Source organism: Sycon ciliatum, chromosome 8, assembly GCF_964019385.1.
Source record: "Sycon ciliatum chromosome 8, ocSycCili1.1, whole genome shotgun sequence".
Classification (NCBI taxonomy): domain Eukaryota; kingdom Metazoa; phylum Porifera; class Calcarea; order Leucosolenida; family Sycettidae; genus Sycon; species Sycon ciliatum.
Window position 1 is genome coordinate 17,501,588 of NC_088650.1, and position 14,666 is coordinate 17,516,253.

A 14,666-nucleotide genomic window follows, 5' to 3' on the forward strand; every position below is an offset into this window, starting at 1 on the left:
TTCGCTGTTGGCCTTTATAACGGGTTGCATAACCCTCCTTACGTGTATGCACAATCTTGCTCTCTCTACATACTGCTGTGTATCATAGACATCACATGCCCACGCTCTGCGCATGCGCAGATTTCCTGCGCGCACAACAGAGCTTGCTGTCTTTCCAGTTTCCTTGCCTGCAGTCAGCTTTCAAATGATTTGCTGGCATATCAGGCCACTATTCTGGATGCAAATAACTCGTATCAGGCGGACGCATGGCTAAGTTATGACAGGCGTTTCCGGCGCGCCATAGCCTCCCAACCACTGTCGTACGACTGGGCTATCATCGACTCTAATTTGTGGCAGTCGTCATTCACCAGCCGTGGTCGCCCGCCATGTTCGCGCTGTTCTCTGGTGCACCCAGTGGCCCAGGCCCGGTGTCCCTTTAGACCAGGGCCTCCATCCGTCGGCGCTGGGAGTGGAGGTCCGCCGCAGTCCAGCGCGCCAACCCATCTTGGGAAGCCTATCTGCCGCAACTTCAACAAGGACCAATGCAACAACTCATTCTGCTATCGTGCCCATGTGTGCCTTCAATGCCGCGGGAAGCACCCAGAAGTCAAATGTGGCAGGGGACAGTCCGCCACCTCAGCGTCTGCTCCGTAAACATTCTGTGGAGACCCCCATCAATGTACGCCGATTAGCCGGGCTCCTTAACCGTCATTCTGATCACTCCTTCTCTCACTTTGTGCTGCATGGGTTGTGTCATGGTTTCACGATAGGCCATTCTGCTGCTATATCTGGTGTTCATAGTTCTCCCAATCACCTGTCGGCTATTCGTAATATGCAGTATGTTTCTTCCTATTTGACCGAATGTTGTGAAGCTGGGCAAACAGCAGGTCCATTTCCGGAGCCACCCTTTCTGTGCATGCAGACATCTGGTCTGGGTGTTGTGCCGAAGTCCAATGGAAAACTTCGTGTGATACATGACCTGTCGTCTCCCGATGGCAGCAGTGTCAACGATGCTATACCACGCGGGCAGTTCAGCCTGCATTACGACTCCGTGGACACCGCAATTGCCGCCATTATGCGCCTCGGCAAGGGCTCCCTCTTGACAAAGGTAGATATCCGTAATGCATTTCGCCTGTGTCCCGTCGCCCCCTCGGACTGGCATCTTCTCGGGATCCGTTGGAACGGCATGTACTATTACGAGAAGGTCCTTCCATTTGGTCTCCGCTCCTCACCATTCATCTTCAACCAGCTGGCAACGGCTATCAACTGGGTCCTTGTCCATGTCGGCTCCTTGCCCGACGTAATGCACTACCTCGATGACTTCCTCGACATCTGCCCACCAAGCTCCTCCCTGGCGGCCAAGCACAAGGCCATCATCTTGGACTTGTTCCAGTTCTTGAACATACCTGTCGCCACAGAGAAAGTTGAGGGCCCTTCCACTGTCCTCACCTTCCTCGGTTTGGAACTGGACACCGATCGCTTGGAAGTGCGTCTGCCTCAGTCCAAGCTTCTGGCCCTACGTCGTTTAGTCTCTACCACCCTCGACCAGGGTTGCGTTCTCAAACGCGAACTCGCCTCCCTCCTGGGCCACCTCTCGTTCGCTTCCAGAGCAATTCCTGCCGGCCGTACATTCTTACGCCGCCTGTATGACCTCGACAAGGCCACATCTGAGATGTCATCTCACCGAATGCTGCACCTCTCAGCCTCAGCCAAGGGCGACCTGAGCTGGTGGCACCAGACTCTGTCAACATGGAACGGAAAGTCATTTTTCCTGCTAGAGAAGTGGATGCCCAGCGCTGACCTCCAGTTGCAAACCGACGCAAGTGGCACCATTGGATTTGGAGCCTTCTTCAATGGTCGCTGGTTCAGAGGTGACTGGTCTCCGCAGCAACTGGAACTAAGCATTACCTACAAGGAGCTCTTCGCCATTGTCGCGGCCTGCGCCACATGGGGGATCGAGTGGCTGCGGCTGCGTGTGGAGTTTCAGTGCGACAACCAAGCTGTCGTGGAGTGCCTGAAGACGGGCACGAGCCGGTCCCCTGCAGTCATGGCACTCTTCCGCACCCTGTACTCAATCTGTGTGAAGCACAATTTCCTGATCCGAGCATCGCACCTGCCAGGAATTTCCAATACCATCGCTGATGCCCTGTCCCGGAACAAGATGGATGCCTTCAGGACCTTTGCTCCTACAGCTGCGGAGCGGCCTGACACCATGGTCCAGCCGATCACCGAGTAAGTGCAAAGACATTCACTTAGGATGCAGATAGCGTTCTTTGTCGATCCTACTCCACAATATCAGTCTGACTTTATGCCTCTAGAACAACGCTCTTGTGCAATACATACTTACCATCTATATTGGCTGTTATCACCCGCTATCTCCTCTGGCCCTAATGGGAATGTCGGCATGGGCACTCCTCCGTAACTGGCCTCTCGCGCACTACTATTAAACTCGCATGGGTCATAAACCGCTCCTGCTCAACGCAGGCCGACCCACCAACTCGCATGGGTCACAAACCGCTCCTGCTCAGCGCAGGCCGACCCACTTGGTCATATACAGCTCCTGCCCTCGGTAGGCCGACCACACGATTCGTTAACGCGCACTCAATTGAGGCCAGCTACTCTGCCCGACATTCCCATTCTTCCAAACTCACTCTCTTGTCTTTTGGTGTGTCGCGTCCTGCACGCGTGTGTGTCTACTCTATACTCTAGCATGGGGAGTAGAATGTTAAATGTTCGGTTAATGTTGGAGTTAACCGTTGTTAACAGTCACATACCATTGCTTCGCTGTTGGCCTTTATAACGGGTTGCATAACCCTCCTTACGTGTATGCACAATCTTGCTCTCTCTACATACTGCTGTGTATCATAGACATCACATGCCCACGCTCTGCGCATGCGCAGATTTCCTGCGCGCACAACAGAGCTTGCTGTCTTTCCAGTTTCCTTGCCTGCAGTCAGCTTTCAAATTCTGACCCACCCTCCTCATCCCATTTCTTACTCTTGCACTCCACTCCATATATTTTGAAACACATGGATGCGGGCACTCCTCCGTAACTGGCCTCTCGCGCACTACTATTAAACTCGCATGGGTCATAAACCGCTCCTGCTCAACGCAGGCCGACCCACCAACTCGCATGGGTCACAAACCGCTCCTGCTCAGCGCAGGCCGACCCACTTGGTCATATACAGCTCCTGCCCTCGGTAGGCCGACCACACGATTCGTTAACGCGCACTCAATTGAGGCCAGCTACTCTGCCCGACATTCCCATTCTTCCAAACTCACTCTCTTGTCTTTTGGTGTGTCGCGTCCTGCACGCGTGTGTGTCTACTCTATACTCTAGCATGGGGAGTAGAATGTTAATTTGTATTTTAAAGTACACACAGAACGTTTGGTTACGTTCAGAATGGATGTTTGTGCTAATTGATGCCTGCTGCTACTCGTACTAACCGATCTCTCTCTCTCTCTCTCTCTCTCTCTCTCTCTCTCTCTCTCTCTCTCTCTTTCTCTCTCTCTCTCCTCTCCCTTCTGCAGTTGTTAAACTTTAAACTGGTGCCAATTGCCCACCAGCTGAACTTTGTCCTAGTTGTCAGCTTAGGCTGGGCTGTGTACCTGAGCTCTTTGGGAGGCGCCAAAGCAGCAGAATCGGCGGAGTCGGTAGAGGCGGAGAAAGCCGATGCGTGAGTAACATCTGCTGTGGCTACACTTGACGTTGTGCCAAATGCTGGCGAATTTGGCATATTAGAAAATGTGAAATTTGAAATTGCGAGAACTCTGCATATTTTATTTCTTCTTCTTTTTTTGTCGATGTTTGTGTTCTGGTAACATGAACATTTTGATTTTAGTTCTGTCGCAAAACAGATTTCTTCTCTAGAAAATTATTAGACAATGGTAGAGTTTGGCCATCTCTAGACCCCTCTGGGTGCCAACATGCCAACGATGTACATGAAAGTATCTCACTTGAGCCCATCTCTCTGTGTGCAAACACGTTTCTGCCACTTGGGCTCACTCACTATGCAGATATTTGATGCCATTTGCAGCCTCCGAACCGTATAAGGTTTTTTTTACCGTTGAGCTCTCGTTTTCATTTTTGACAGAGCCGGCTATCGTAACAACCTGTCTCACTGAGTTATTCTTTGCAAGCAAAATCTTCATACCTTTTTTACATGTGGGAATTTCCAAAAAAACTTATGCAATAAAAGATCAATGTCGCCTTGTGAGCCGTACCTGATCATTTCAAATGAAACGTTTCTGATTATTGGTCCCATTCGAGCACTCTACAAACGTGCAGAAAACTAAATAACGTCAAAGAAGGCAAAGAGCCGACACAGCAGGTGCACAACGGCAATATCACCATACGAAATATATACTCTAGAATTCGGGAGGGAAAACGGGTAAAAAATAGCACTACGGGGAAATATTTTGAAACAAAGTCATATGATCGCTTATCAATTCTACCGTGAAATTAGCCTGTTTAGAATATGTTCGAAGCGTGTAAAATTCTAGAAAATTGACGCGGCAAAATCAGAACAGCTACAACATGCACAAATAGCACAAATCCTATCATGATTATGTATGAATGGGGATGAACGGGGACTGTTTTGTGATTCCGGTTGTTCGTATCAGTGTCAAAATGATCGGTCTAGTAGTAATAGCTGGTTGGTAAGACACATTCCTGCTTGAATCCGTCATTGTAGCTGCTGCCGTTCCTACGAAGAGAACACCGAGTTGGTGAAGGACTTGTAGTCGTAGGCGTCCTTGACGTCCGGGTACGGCTGCATGTTGCGCATGCAGTACTCGGCTTGCTCCTTGGGTAGGGCCTGTGTAAACAGTGCAATGAAACCAAGATGCCCAGTTAGTCATCATGAATGTGTGTTCAAACAACAATCCAGTGCCCAGTTAGTCATCATGAATGTGGGTTCAAACAAGAATCCAGTGCCCAGTTAGTCATCATGAATGTGTGTTCAAACAAGAATCCAGTGCCCAGTTAGTCATCATGAATGTGTGTTCAAACAAGAATCCAGTGCCCAGTTAGTCATCATGAATGTGTGTTCAAACAAGAATCCAGTGCCCAGTTAGTCATCATGAATGTGTGTTCAAACAAGAATCCAGTGCCCAGTTAGTCATCATGAATGTGTGTTCAAACAAGAATCCAGTGCCCAGTTAGTCATCATGAATGTGTGTTCAAACAAGAATCCAGTGCCCAGTTAGTCATCATGAATGTGTGTTCAAACAAGAATCCAGTGCCCAGTTAGTCATCATGAATGTGTGTTCAAACAAGAATCCAGTGCCCAGTTAGTCATCATGAATGTGTGTTCAAACAAGAATCCAGTGCTCAGTTAGTCATCATGAATGTGTGTTCAAACAAGAATCCAGTGCTCAGTTAGTCATCATGAATGTGTGTTCAAACAAGAATCCAGTGCCCAGTACTTCAAGATTAATCAGGACCAAGAACCACCCGGAATGGTGACAGCATAGATTAGCCTTATTCTTCACTAAAAAAAAAAGAAGAAGAAGTAGTCGCATTCGTCAGCGTCAAAGGTAGGGCAATCAATGTCTAAACAAAGTGCGAGCCAATCTGTGACTCCTTGCACTCGTGCAATACCCACAGCGTGCAAGTTGAGAACAGTCAACCTCTATGCTACATACCTGAAGCAGCTCGGCAGCAGTCACATACGGTGCGTCTCCGTTGCTGGTGATGGCGCGGAAGGCGTTCTCCACCTCCTTGCTAGACTCGACGTTCTCGGACACTCGGCTGATCATGAACGCCATGAACTCTTCCATGCTGACTTGGCCATCGCTGCAGCGTCGAGTCAGAAAGAGTAATGTGTCACAACACCGACCAATACACTAGTGCAACATGCATTACTTACAACGGTCCACTGCTTATCATATGCGGAGAAGTTGTTAGCATGCTGGATGTAAGCAAACTGGGGATGAGGCATGCATGGCATGATCCACTGACCAAGTATTGCCCATGTGATTTTCGCTGCTCGTACGTGAGGTGATATTTCGACATCGCCTACTGCATCACACTGCATCTCATCTGCATTCATGACTATAGTGGCAGTAAAAGTAATCCACGTTCATACACTAAAAGCCATGCCTTTGAGTTCACAAGCACTGAGTAATTCTCAATTACCCTCGATTGCATACTACAAATTGACCACAGTGAACACATGGTGCGCACTCACCGGTTTGGATCGACTTGGTTGAGAATCTCCTCGAACTGCGGGTCGACTTCGCCCTCCTCTACAATAGGCAAGTCGTAGCCCAGCGATCTCAGACAGGCCTTGAATTCGGCGTGATCCAGCAGGTTGCTGTTGTCTTTGTCAAAGTGTCTGTATCACACAATAATCAAGAGGGCACCAGATTCAGTCACACTCCAGCAGATACGCCAAACTACCGGCAATGCTCGTGTGTGCAAGACGGCATTCCCTATTAGCAATCCCTTCCGTTCCATGAATTCTTCTCTCACAGCCCTGGTGATTAGTGCAAAGATTAAAAGAAAAAAGTCACGGTCCGCGTGAGACTCGGCTAGAGGCCGAGTTTTCCACATCCATAGGAACACCACCACCCTTCAAAGATCAAAGTGCAGATGCAGATTTAATAGGGCAATGAAACCGACAAATTGTCCGAAGTAGTTCAGACTACGTCCATACCTGAACATCTGGTTGAACTCCTTCAGCTCATCTTCTGACACGCCGGTCATGTTTCTAGTGCAGCAATCAGAGAAAACAATTAACAACAGAATAGGTGTCAGATATTTGGAAGACATTCACCGCCAAGGTGCCACGGTTACACTCCAATTGCCTGTAGCAATCTAGCTTGCACTCTTACAATTCCAGCAAGAGACAACCTGAGTTATCTTGTTATAATTATATGAAGCGGGCAGGAATGCTTCAGGCTTGTTCAAGCGCCCTCAGCCGTGTAGGAAGCAGACAGCTGTGATTCCCATGTGTATATGTGTTGGTGGGTGGATGGGTTTAGTGGACAAGCAAAACAAGGGTGACCGCAGCCACCACTGCCATGCAGCATAATATTATGTTCTCGACATTGGTGGTTTCTCGTGAAAATAATGCTAAATGATAGAAACAAAGGTAACTCACCTGGCCTGGATCTGCTGCTCCATGTTGTGCTGCATACGCATGGCTAGCTGATCAAGCTGATCCCACTGCTGTGCAAGTCCCAGCGGAGTGTGCTCGGTGTACCTGTAAGGAATGGAGTGCAAAACACACAAAGACGCCATGAGCAACAGGCTAGCATACGTTGACTGCTGCAATCAAGCCCTGCAGTAACCCTACAGAATCACATCCTACTATGGCCATCATCAGTTGGCGAGCACATTTGTTTAACATTCGTAACACATATTGGCCGGTAATCCTACACTCCACCACCACCCTCTCAGCAATGGCGCATGCAAGACTGATCAAACACGGTAGACATACTCGTATGTGGAGGTCTATCTTTGTGTGCAGTCAACAGTCAGGACAAAGTGAGCTACAGAAATATTGCCTATAGTGCAGCACCCAAATCGGCGTGTCAGTCAGCCCCGTGTGTAACAACCTTGGGCCTTACAAATCCTGAATATCGACACTATCATCAGACCCCAAAAAACATTTGACTGCATAATTTCAGCCACAGAAATTACGATGACTAGCAAAAAAACACTTCTCCCCCTCGTGGCCCGGGCTCCTTACTTGTTGTCCAGGATCATAGCCTCCTCCATCTGAGATCCTAGCTGCTCCACCTTCTTTAGGTTCTCCTTGCGATCGGCAACTTCATCTGCCTTGTGCTGATATGGACAGAGGAACAAAGCCGTATAATAATAATATCGTTACAAATTGCCACAATGGCAACACACGCTATCCAGTGTATATTCGCTTATCCATGCTTCATTTATCCGTAGCTTTTTGTCTGCTGCCATTCACTCGAATGCGTGGGTCTATTGACTTGCACGCAACATGGGCAGTATGTGCTGGCCTCAACGTCTATAGACTCCACGTATCCACCTGTTTTCACATACCCACACATTTTATGGATCCCTTATCCAAGGAGCATATAAACGAGGGACTAATGTAGCTGCAGCTCAGAGTTAAAAACCAAGTGTCAGGCGGCAAAATGATTGCCTGAAGATTGGTTTCTTTGCCATGAAGCTCTTGAGCTGCAACCATGTTTGCCATTGGGAGCATATGTGTTGAAGCTCTGGCCCAGGGTATATGCACTGTCACGGAACTAGCAGCATTCTGCATTGGTGTAACCACGCTGTTAGGAATGTGGTGCCCTTACCCAAAATCCAGCTCAACAGTTCCTGAACAAAGAGGGGTTGGTGCATCCATCATTTCCTGCAAGATAATTGATGTGTCTATACTCCAATAGATGCAATGTGCTCAAATTCAACACAACCGAGAGTATCTGTTTCAACTTACACGGATGGCTTCAAGCTGATCTTCCAGGGATCCTGTGCCTTCTACGAGTGATGCCCTGTGCAAAGATGGACAACAGATAGTCTCTTAGATATCCATGCAAGAGACAGCATTTGCTTCTCGCTGTAAATTTCACCTCACTGTCATTTCGTCAAGATCCACATGCGTAATGCACGGCAAAGTCTCAATATGTAACAGCATGCTGCCCACATCTACTTGTCAAGAATACTTCTATATTGTTGTCTGATGATTAGTTGGTTTGTAGCAGCACCTACCGGCTCTCGGTCAGCCAAGTGTGGAAGCTGTTCGCAAGCTGAGCGAATGCCTTGCGCAGCTCGTCATTCTTCTCCTGTCGCTTCTGCTCCTTCTGCAAGTCGACTTCTCGGTCCTTGAGGATCCGCTGGATGTTCTGCCACATCTCCTCAAGCGCGTCCATGGTGAACCATGTATACCTAGAGTAGAGGAACGGTTGGAGAAAAGAAGATAGACGCCTTAGTCAGGGTGTAGCCTGTGGTTGAATAACCAACTACCCCAATAATGTCTGGCAACGCACACTAGCAAGTATCCCGTTTCGTGATCAAATTGGCAGAAATAGCCCATTGCTGAGTACACCAGAAACTGCCTCACATACACTCCTGGCTGTGAATGATCTCATGGGCTTCTTATGGCGTTCGTGAACAAATATGATGCCTGTCAGTCAGCAGGAGGAGTGAGCGCCATGTTAGGAGCAGCAAGGCTTTTCCAATATACAATCCCCGATGTCTCAACCAATTACTTCAATCCAACAGGAAACAGCACCCATTTGAAGATCAGAGATACTACTCGGCACTCTTACGGGTTGTTAGTGACGTTGTAAGACTTGATTTGTCTGTCGAGGGCAACCAGCTGTTTGTAGTCAGCCTTGGCAGAGCTGAGCGATGACTGGAACTGAGTGTGGCCATCTTGAAGAGCCTGGAAATACACACACAGAATTGCACAGCGCATCAACATACATTGTCATACCAGTACGCATGAGGAAAAGATTATTCTCTCTCGGCACTGACACAATCAGGGATGTTTAGGCACGCAGTTGATACTTGTGTGCACAGCTGGAAAGAGCAGGCAATGAACAATTACCACGTTCAATGACTAATAGCTAGAGCATGGGGCACTTCGTTCACATACACATACATGCGCCATTACAAAATTCCACCACATTATGCTGCGCTACCACCATTTCGACACGTCTGACGGAAAGCACAGGCGTTCTCTCTTCTCTCTCTCTCTCTCTCTCTCTCTCTCTCTCTCTCTCTCTCTCTCTCTCTCTCTCTCTCTCTCTCTCTCTCTCTCTTTCTTAACTCTCACCTTCAGCTCCTCAAGAGAGTTGCAGCGCACTGGGTCAGTAAGGTCTTCTTCGGCATTCTCGTACCAGCTGTTGAATGCTGATGCTTTCTTGGCAAATTGCAAGAAGAGATCATCAACCTGTATAAAAGAAAATGGTAGGTAGGACAACAGATTGACCAAACAGAGATTAAAAAAAACCCATAATATTTATGCTCCCAGGCACAACCACAAAACGGACATCACATATGCACTGGAAAGCGTTACACGTGGCTAGCATATAATAATACCTTCTTGAACTGTTCTTGTGAGCGCAGTAGCTTGTTCTTGCGGGCTTCGGAATCCTTCTGCAGCTTCTCCCATCTGAACAGAATAGAACACGGTAGTCCAGATCAGTGCGACTTGCGGAAATAGTGATCAGTCAGTTGCCATAGGTCAACCACAAGCAAGGTGATTCATAAGGAGATACCCAAATGTATAGAGAAGACATGTACATGTACTGTATACAATGGCCATGTCGCAGAGCAATGTCCTACTTATTCCCAGCAATTCATTCGTAAAGTAAACCACATCAAGGCCAGACAATGCTTGCTAGTTGGCTCGGGAAGCCGTGTATGTAACTCACCGTCGCATAACTTCAGCGTGCCTCTGGAGAATGGCTCTGGACTGACGGTGCTTGCTGCCCACTAGCTCATCCTTCAGTGCAGTCAAGCTCTGGATGCCTTCGGACGTGAATGCTTTCAAGCCAGCATCGAAGGTATCCTGGAGTAGCGCAGAGATAAATTCATTCTCAGTTGTTCAATCTATTTGTGATTTAGTCAAAATGTATTTACTCAGCTCCCACAAGCTAACCCATCATTTTTTAAGAGTGTCAATTTCGAAAATGGTAATTTTCGAAAGTGCCAAACCCACACATCTCTTGTGGCCTATGGCATCATCAGTGATACCAGTAGCAGGTTCCAAATGGAGTCTTGTACAATTGACACGGAAGTTGACCTTTTCACAGGTGGCAGAACCTGTCAAAGTCCCCGCATAGGCTAATAACAACTATGGGGGCTCATGGCTATTTGATTGGATTTCTAGGGTGTCAAGCAGTGTTTCTGGTAGGGTGCATACCTGCTTGGCCAGAAGTGTCTGCACAGACAGCAGGTCCTTGCCGAAATCCTCAGACTTGACCAGAGCCTCCTTGTCACCTGGTGTACGCCATACAGAGAGCAGAGGAGCAAGACAGAGAATAGAGAGGTGATGACAAAAGAGTGAGTCGGACTGATGACAAAAAAAAGGTTCAGGGATTTCATTTCCATCTTGCAACTCCCCTGGCAAACATGGAGAGTGGACACACAATGAAACTCACCCGGTACGAATTCTGATAGAACATACACTTGCTTAGTACGGACATTGTTCATGCACAAGTGCATTACTGTAGATTAAAGTATGTTTGGATAGGAAGTACTTCAGATACTAAGCAGACTTCCGTAGGATGCGTCTTATCAGATATCCACTGCATATAATATAGAAGTGGCAAGGGGTGCAGAGTTCTGTTGCACTGGCTGTTCTTCTCTCAAACAGAGCTACAATAGTTACACGTTATACTGACAGTATAATCACCACTGACTCAGGCGCATAGCACCGCCGTTGGAGGTGGTTCGGCAGGAGGGGGTCCAGGGGTCTCCCCGTGAAAAAGTTTGAAATTAGGGTGCAAAATCCTGGACCGGCCGGACCGGCTGCTACGCCCTTGCCACAGTCCCTGATCGTGCAATGAGGCTCCACAGCAGACTGTCCACAAATTAGTCCAACGGACGCCAAAGGGGAACATTACACTCAACACACACACATCCCTCCTTACCAATCCAGGACTCCACCACGTCGGCCTTCCAGTTGAATTGCAAGAAAGCATTGTTGTCATTGATCTTCTTCTTGCGCTCCGCAGCAGCTTTCACCAACCCTTCTAGTTTACTCTGTACGAAATAGGGCAAGAAAGAAAGGTTGCTGATAAGAGAATAATGATGACAACTTATTTATGGTTTCGCTGAAGTTCAAAACATGAACAGCAAGCTACGCAGTGTTTCGAAGGACAACTGCAAGTGAATCTTAGACAAAACAATCCTTCCTGTTCTGCTCTCTGATCTTACCTGAAGAGATGCACACTTGCTGCCGATGTTTGCCTTCTGATAATTGTCCTGAAATACCACACAGGCAGAAAGAGACAGGAAGTTCAAAATCACATTGCCTCCTTTCCAGTATTCAAAGAGCTGCATTTTTGCTGTGCCAGCAAGAACACAACGAGTACAGAAACGCAACCAAGGCACTGAATGTACCCACACTGGACCCTCCATTGTACCCATACCTTGGCAATAAGCTCGTCACCAGCCTTCTTGAGTTCAGTCACGCGGTCCTGATGCACGTCCAGGTCAGTTTCGAAGGCCTCGTGCTTCTTCATTAGACCCTGCCGCATAGATCAAACCAGACATTCATCATTGTAATGACAGAAATGAAGTGGGAGGTAGGAACGGTGGGTCATGCAATCTCCGACAAAAAACCTAACTACACAATGATGCCAGATGGCATTGCTACTCCACCAGCCGTGTACACGACCAAGCCAGATTCACACCGCAGGCGCATGGCAAAGCTTACCTGTACTGTGGCGAGTGTATCACCGACTTCATCACTTGTGACCAGAGCGAGCTTCTCATTGATCCAGGATTCCTCTTCATCAACATTGGAACTGAACTGCTGGAAGAGTAGCGACTCATCCAGTTTGCTTTGCCTGCACATACGTAGTGGTCGGTAAAGAAGAACAGAGCGGGATTCACAAAAGACAATGGGGTATCTGATGCAGAGATTAGCAGATTGCTTCTGCATCAAGTACTGACACGGCTACTTAAATCGGGGCCGCGCATTCGCATGTATAAATCAAAACTGAAGAGCTCACTCTCTACTATGGAAGTCATCCTTTCTAGGCAAAATAAGCCTGAGTGATGCATTCACAGAATATTGTATCACTTCATGAATCTAACTTCCGGCAGCAGCCAGCCCATGGGTACACCACACAGTACGATTGGTTGGCATGTCCTTACCCAGCCCATGGGTACACCACACACTACGATTGGCTGGCATGTCCTTACCCAGCCCATGGGTACACCACACACTACGATTGGCGGGCATGTCCTTACCCAGCCCATGGGTACACTACACACTACGGTTGGCTGGCATGTCCTTACCCAGCCCATGGGTACACCACACACTACGATTGGCTGGCATGTCCTTACCCAGCCCATGGGTACACCACACACTACGATTGCTTGATTGATTGGTTGGCAGGTCCTTACCTTGCCGCAGACAGTTTCTGAAGCTCTTCCCAGCTCTTGCCCAGGTCATCGCAGCGCTGCTGAATGGAGTCTGCACCATAGTGACCAGTAGCAATCAGCTTCTGACCATCGTCTTGAACAGTCTGTTGTCATTCACATGAACAAAGTCAGACAATCGTCACGCCACTGGCTGTGCTGAAAAGTCCACCCGTCTACGCCAACAAACCTAGGTTACAGCGCGCACACTTGCTGATGTTGTAAGACCAGTATCAGTACACCCTGCTTACCAGGGGAGAGAATCACAAGCATTCTGCGCAGGGAGATATGTAGGCGGCAGGAGGTGCAAACGTGCCTTCACAACAGTGCTGCCTTTACTCTATTCGCCAGCCAGATAACAATGTGTTCTGAGCCTGCATGTGGAGAGTGCGTTAATTAACCACATTCAGGCCTAGTCAGCACTGGGACGAATTCACTGGAAATTGATGCATGTCATATATTGCAAGAGGAGAATGCACACACATGGCAAAACAAAGTGCTGAGTACACTGGGAAAGCAGCTGTACTACTACATGTAGGTCTTACCTTGATTCTTGGCTCGTGGCCTTCCAGCTCAGTGTCAAAGCGGGAGTGCTTCTTACGCAGGTTCTGCACACCGTTCAGGTCCTTGCCGTAGTCATCGTTGCTGACCAAGAGTTTCTTCTCCCTGCAAGACGGGGCACACGCGGATTGGTCAGATAGTGTCACGTAGCAAGATTATGTCATGCAAGGGCACTGGTGCATGTGTCTGGTACCGAAGCGAGTGCATGCTGCGAGAATTGACAATGCAACAAAAATGTCATCTTTCCAGAGGCTGGTAATTACAAGGCTGTGTATTAGTATGGAATACAGCTCTAATATATAATAATAATAATTTCTTCTTCCTTGGCATTGGGTCTGACACAGATCCATGAGCCAAATGCTACTATTTCTTATTTGCACATGTGCAGGAACACAATATTTTTGCTTACTTGATCCAGGCCTCTTCGTCGCTGATGTCACGGAAGAACTGCTGAAGGATGTGCGAGTCATTCAGCTTCTTCTTTCTAGCTTCAGCTAGTACTTGAAGCCTGTACACAGAGCATGATATAATGGACAGTGGTGTCATGATTTTGCAAAATGTCCTGGAGTGAATGTGCCAAGGGCAATGGATTATCCGTTCAGAAAAGATGCAGCGAGCAAAGACAAATAATTTGTGTCAAGATTTCAGTCGGCACATATATTTAAGTGCCCAAGTCCATTGACATAATGGAAAATTATAAACAAGCCTGGACACAGTTATTGCATAACATAACTCAGCTCCAGTTGCATATGTAGGGAGAGAGAGTTCTGCAAGAGCGACACATTAACCTACTGTGCATAGCGCTCATTGATCTGCTCCTGTTTGGACTGGATACCCACAGCATCGAAGTGTCCCTCGCGAACAAAGTTCTGCGCTTGGCTGTTCAGATCACCAATCTTCGCCTGCAAGTGTACAGAAAAACCAAAACATGAGATAGCCGGTGTCACCATGCACACAGATACATAATTATATGTACAGTCAACTTGGCGTATAACGACACTCGGCGGGGCATCAGAAAAGTGTCCTTATTCGCGAAGTG

At 47.9% G+C, this 14,666-nt stretch overlaps 2 protein-coding genes across 2 annotated transcripts in view; one reads left to right on the plus strand and one right to left on the minus strand.

Moving 5' to 3' along the window:
* LOC135823939 (uncharacterized) overlaps positions 1-4,222 on the plus strand; it is a 9,131-nt gene extending 4,909 nt beyond the window's left edge. The window contains exon 7 of the mRNA XM_065336817.1: positions 3,511-4,222. Within this exon, the coding sequence (XP_065192889.1) occupies positions 3,511-3,660 (150 nt within the window). The 3' untranslated portion in view covers positions 3,661-4,222. The remainder of the gene's footprint in view (positions 1-3,510) is intronic.
* Positions 4,125-14,666, minus strand: part of LOC135823938 (spectrin alpha chain, non-erythrocytic 1-like) — a 62,644-nt gene continuing 52,102 nt past the window's right edge. The window contains exons 73-93 of the mRNA XM_065336816.1: positions 14,420-14,529; positions 14,037-14,135; positions 13,612-13,732; positions 13,052-13,173; positions 12,357-12,489; positions 12,070-12,168; positions 11,855-11,902; positions 11,569-11,680; positions 10,839-10,915; positions 10,348-10,484; positions 10,013-10,085; positions 9,747-9,863; positions 9,238-9,353; positions 8,678-8,854; positions 8,406-8,460; positions 7,677-7,771; positions 7,086-7,187; positions 6,639-6,692; positions 6,171-6,317; positions 5,626-5,776; positions 4,125-4,796 (exon numbers count right to left, since the gene is read on the minus strand). Of these exons, the coding sequence (XP_065192888.1) occupies positions 4,686-4,796; positions 5,626-5,776; positions 6,171-6,317; positions 6,639-6,692; positions 7,086-7,187; positions 7,677-7,771; positions 8,406-8,460; positions 8,678-8,854; positions 9,238-9,353; positions 9,747-9,863; positions 10,013-10,085; positions 10,348-10,484; positions 10,839-10,915; positions 11,569-11,680; positions 11,855-11,902; positions 12,070-12,168; positions 12,357-12,489; positions 13,052-13,173; positions 13,612-13,732; positions 14,037-14,135; positions 14,420-14,529 (2,256 nt within the window). The 3' untranslated portion in view covers positions 4,125-4,685. The remainder of the gene's footprint in view (positions 4,797-5,625; positions 5,777-6,170; positions 6,318-6,638; positions 6,693-7,085; positions 7,188-7,676; positions 7,772-8,405; positions 8,461-8,677; positions 8,855-9,237; positions 9,354-9,746; positions 9,864-10,012; positions 10,086-10,347; positions 10,485-10,838; positions 10,916-11,568; positions 11,681-11,854; positions 11,903-12,069; positions 12,169-12,356; positions 12,490-13,051; positions 13,174-13,611; positions 13,733-14,036; positions 14,136-14,419; positions 14,530-14,666) is intronic.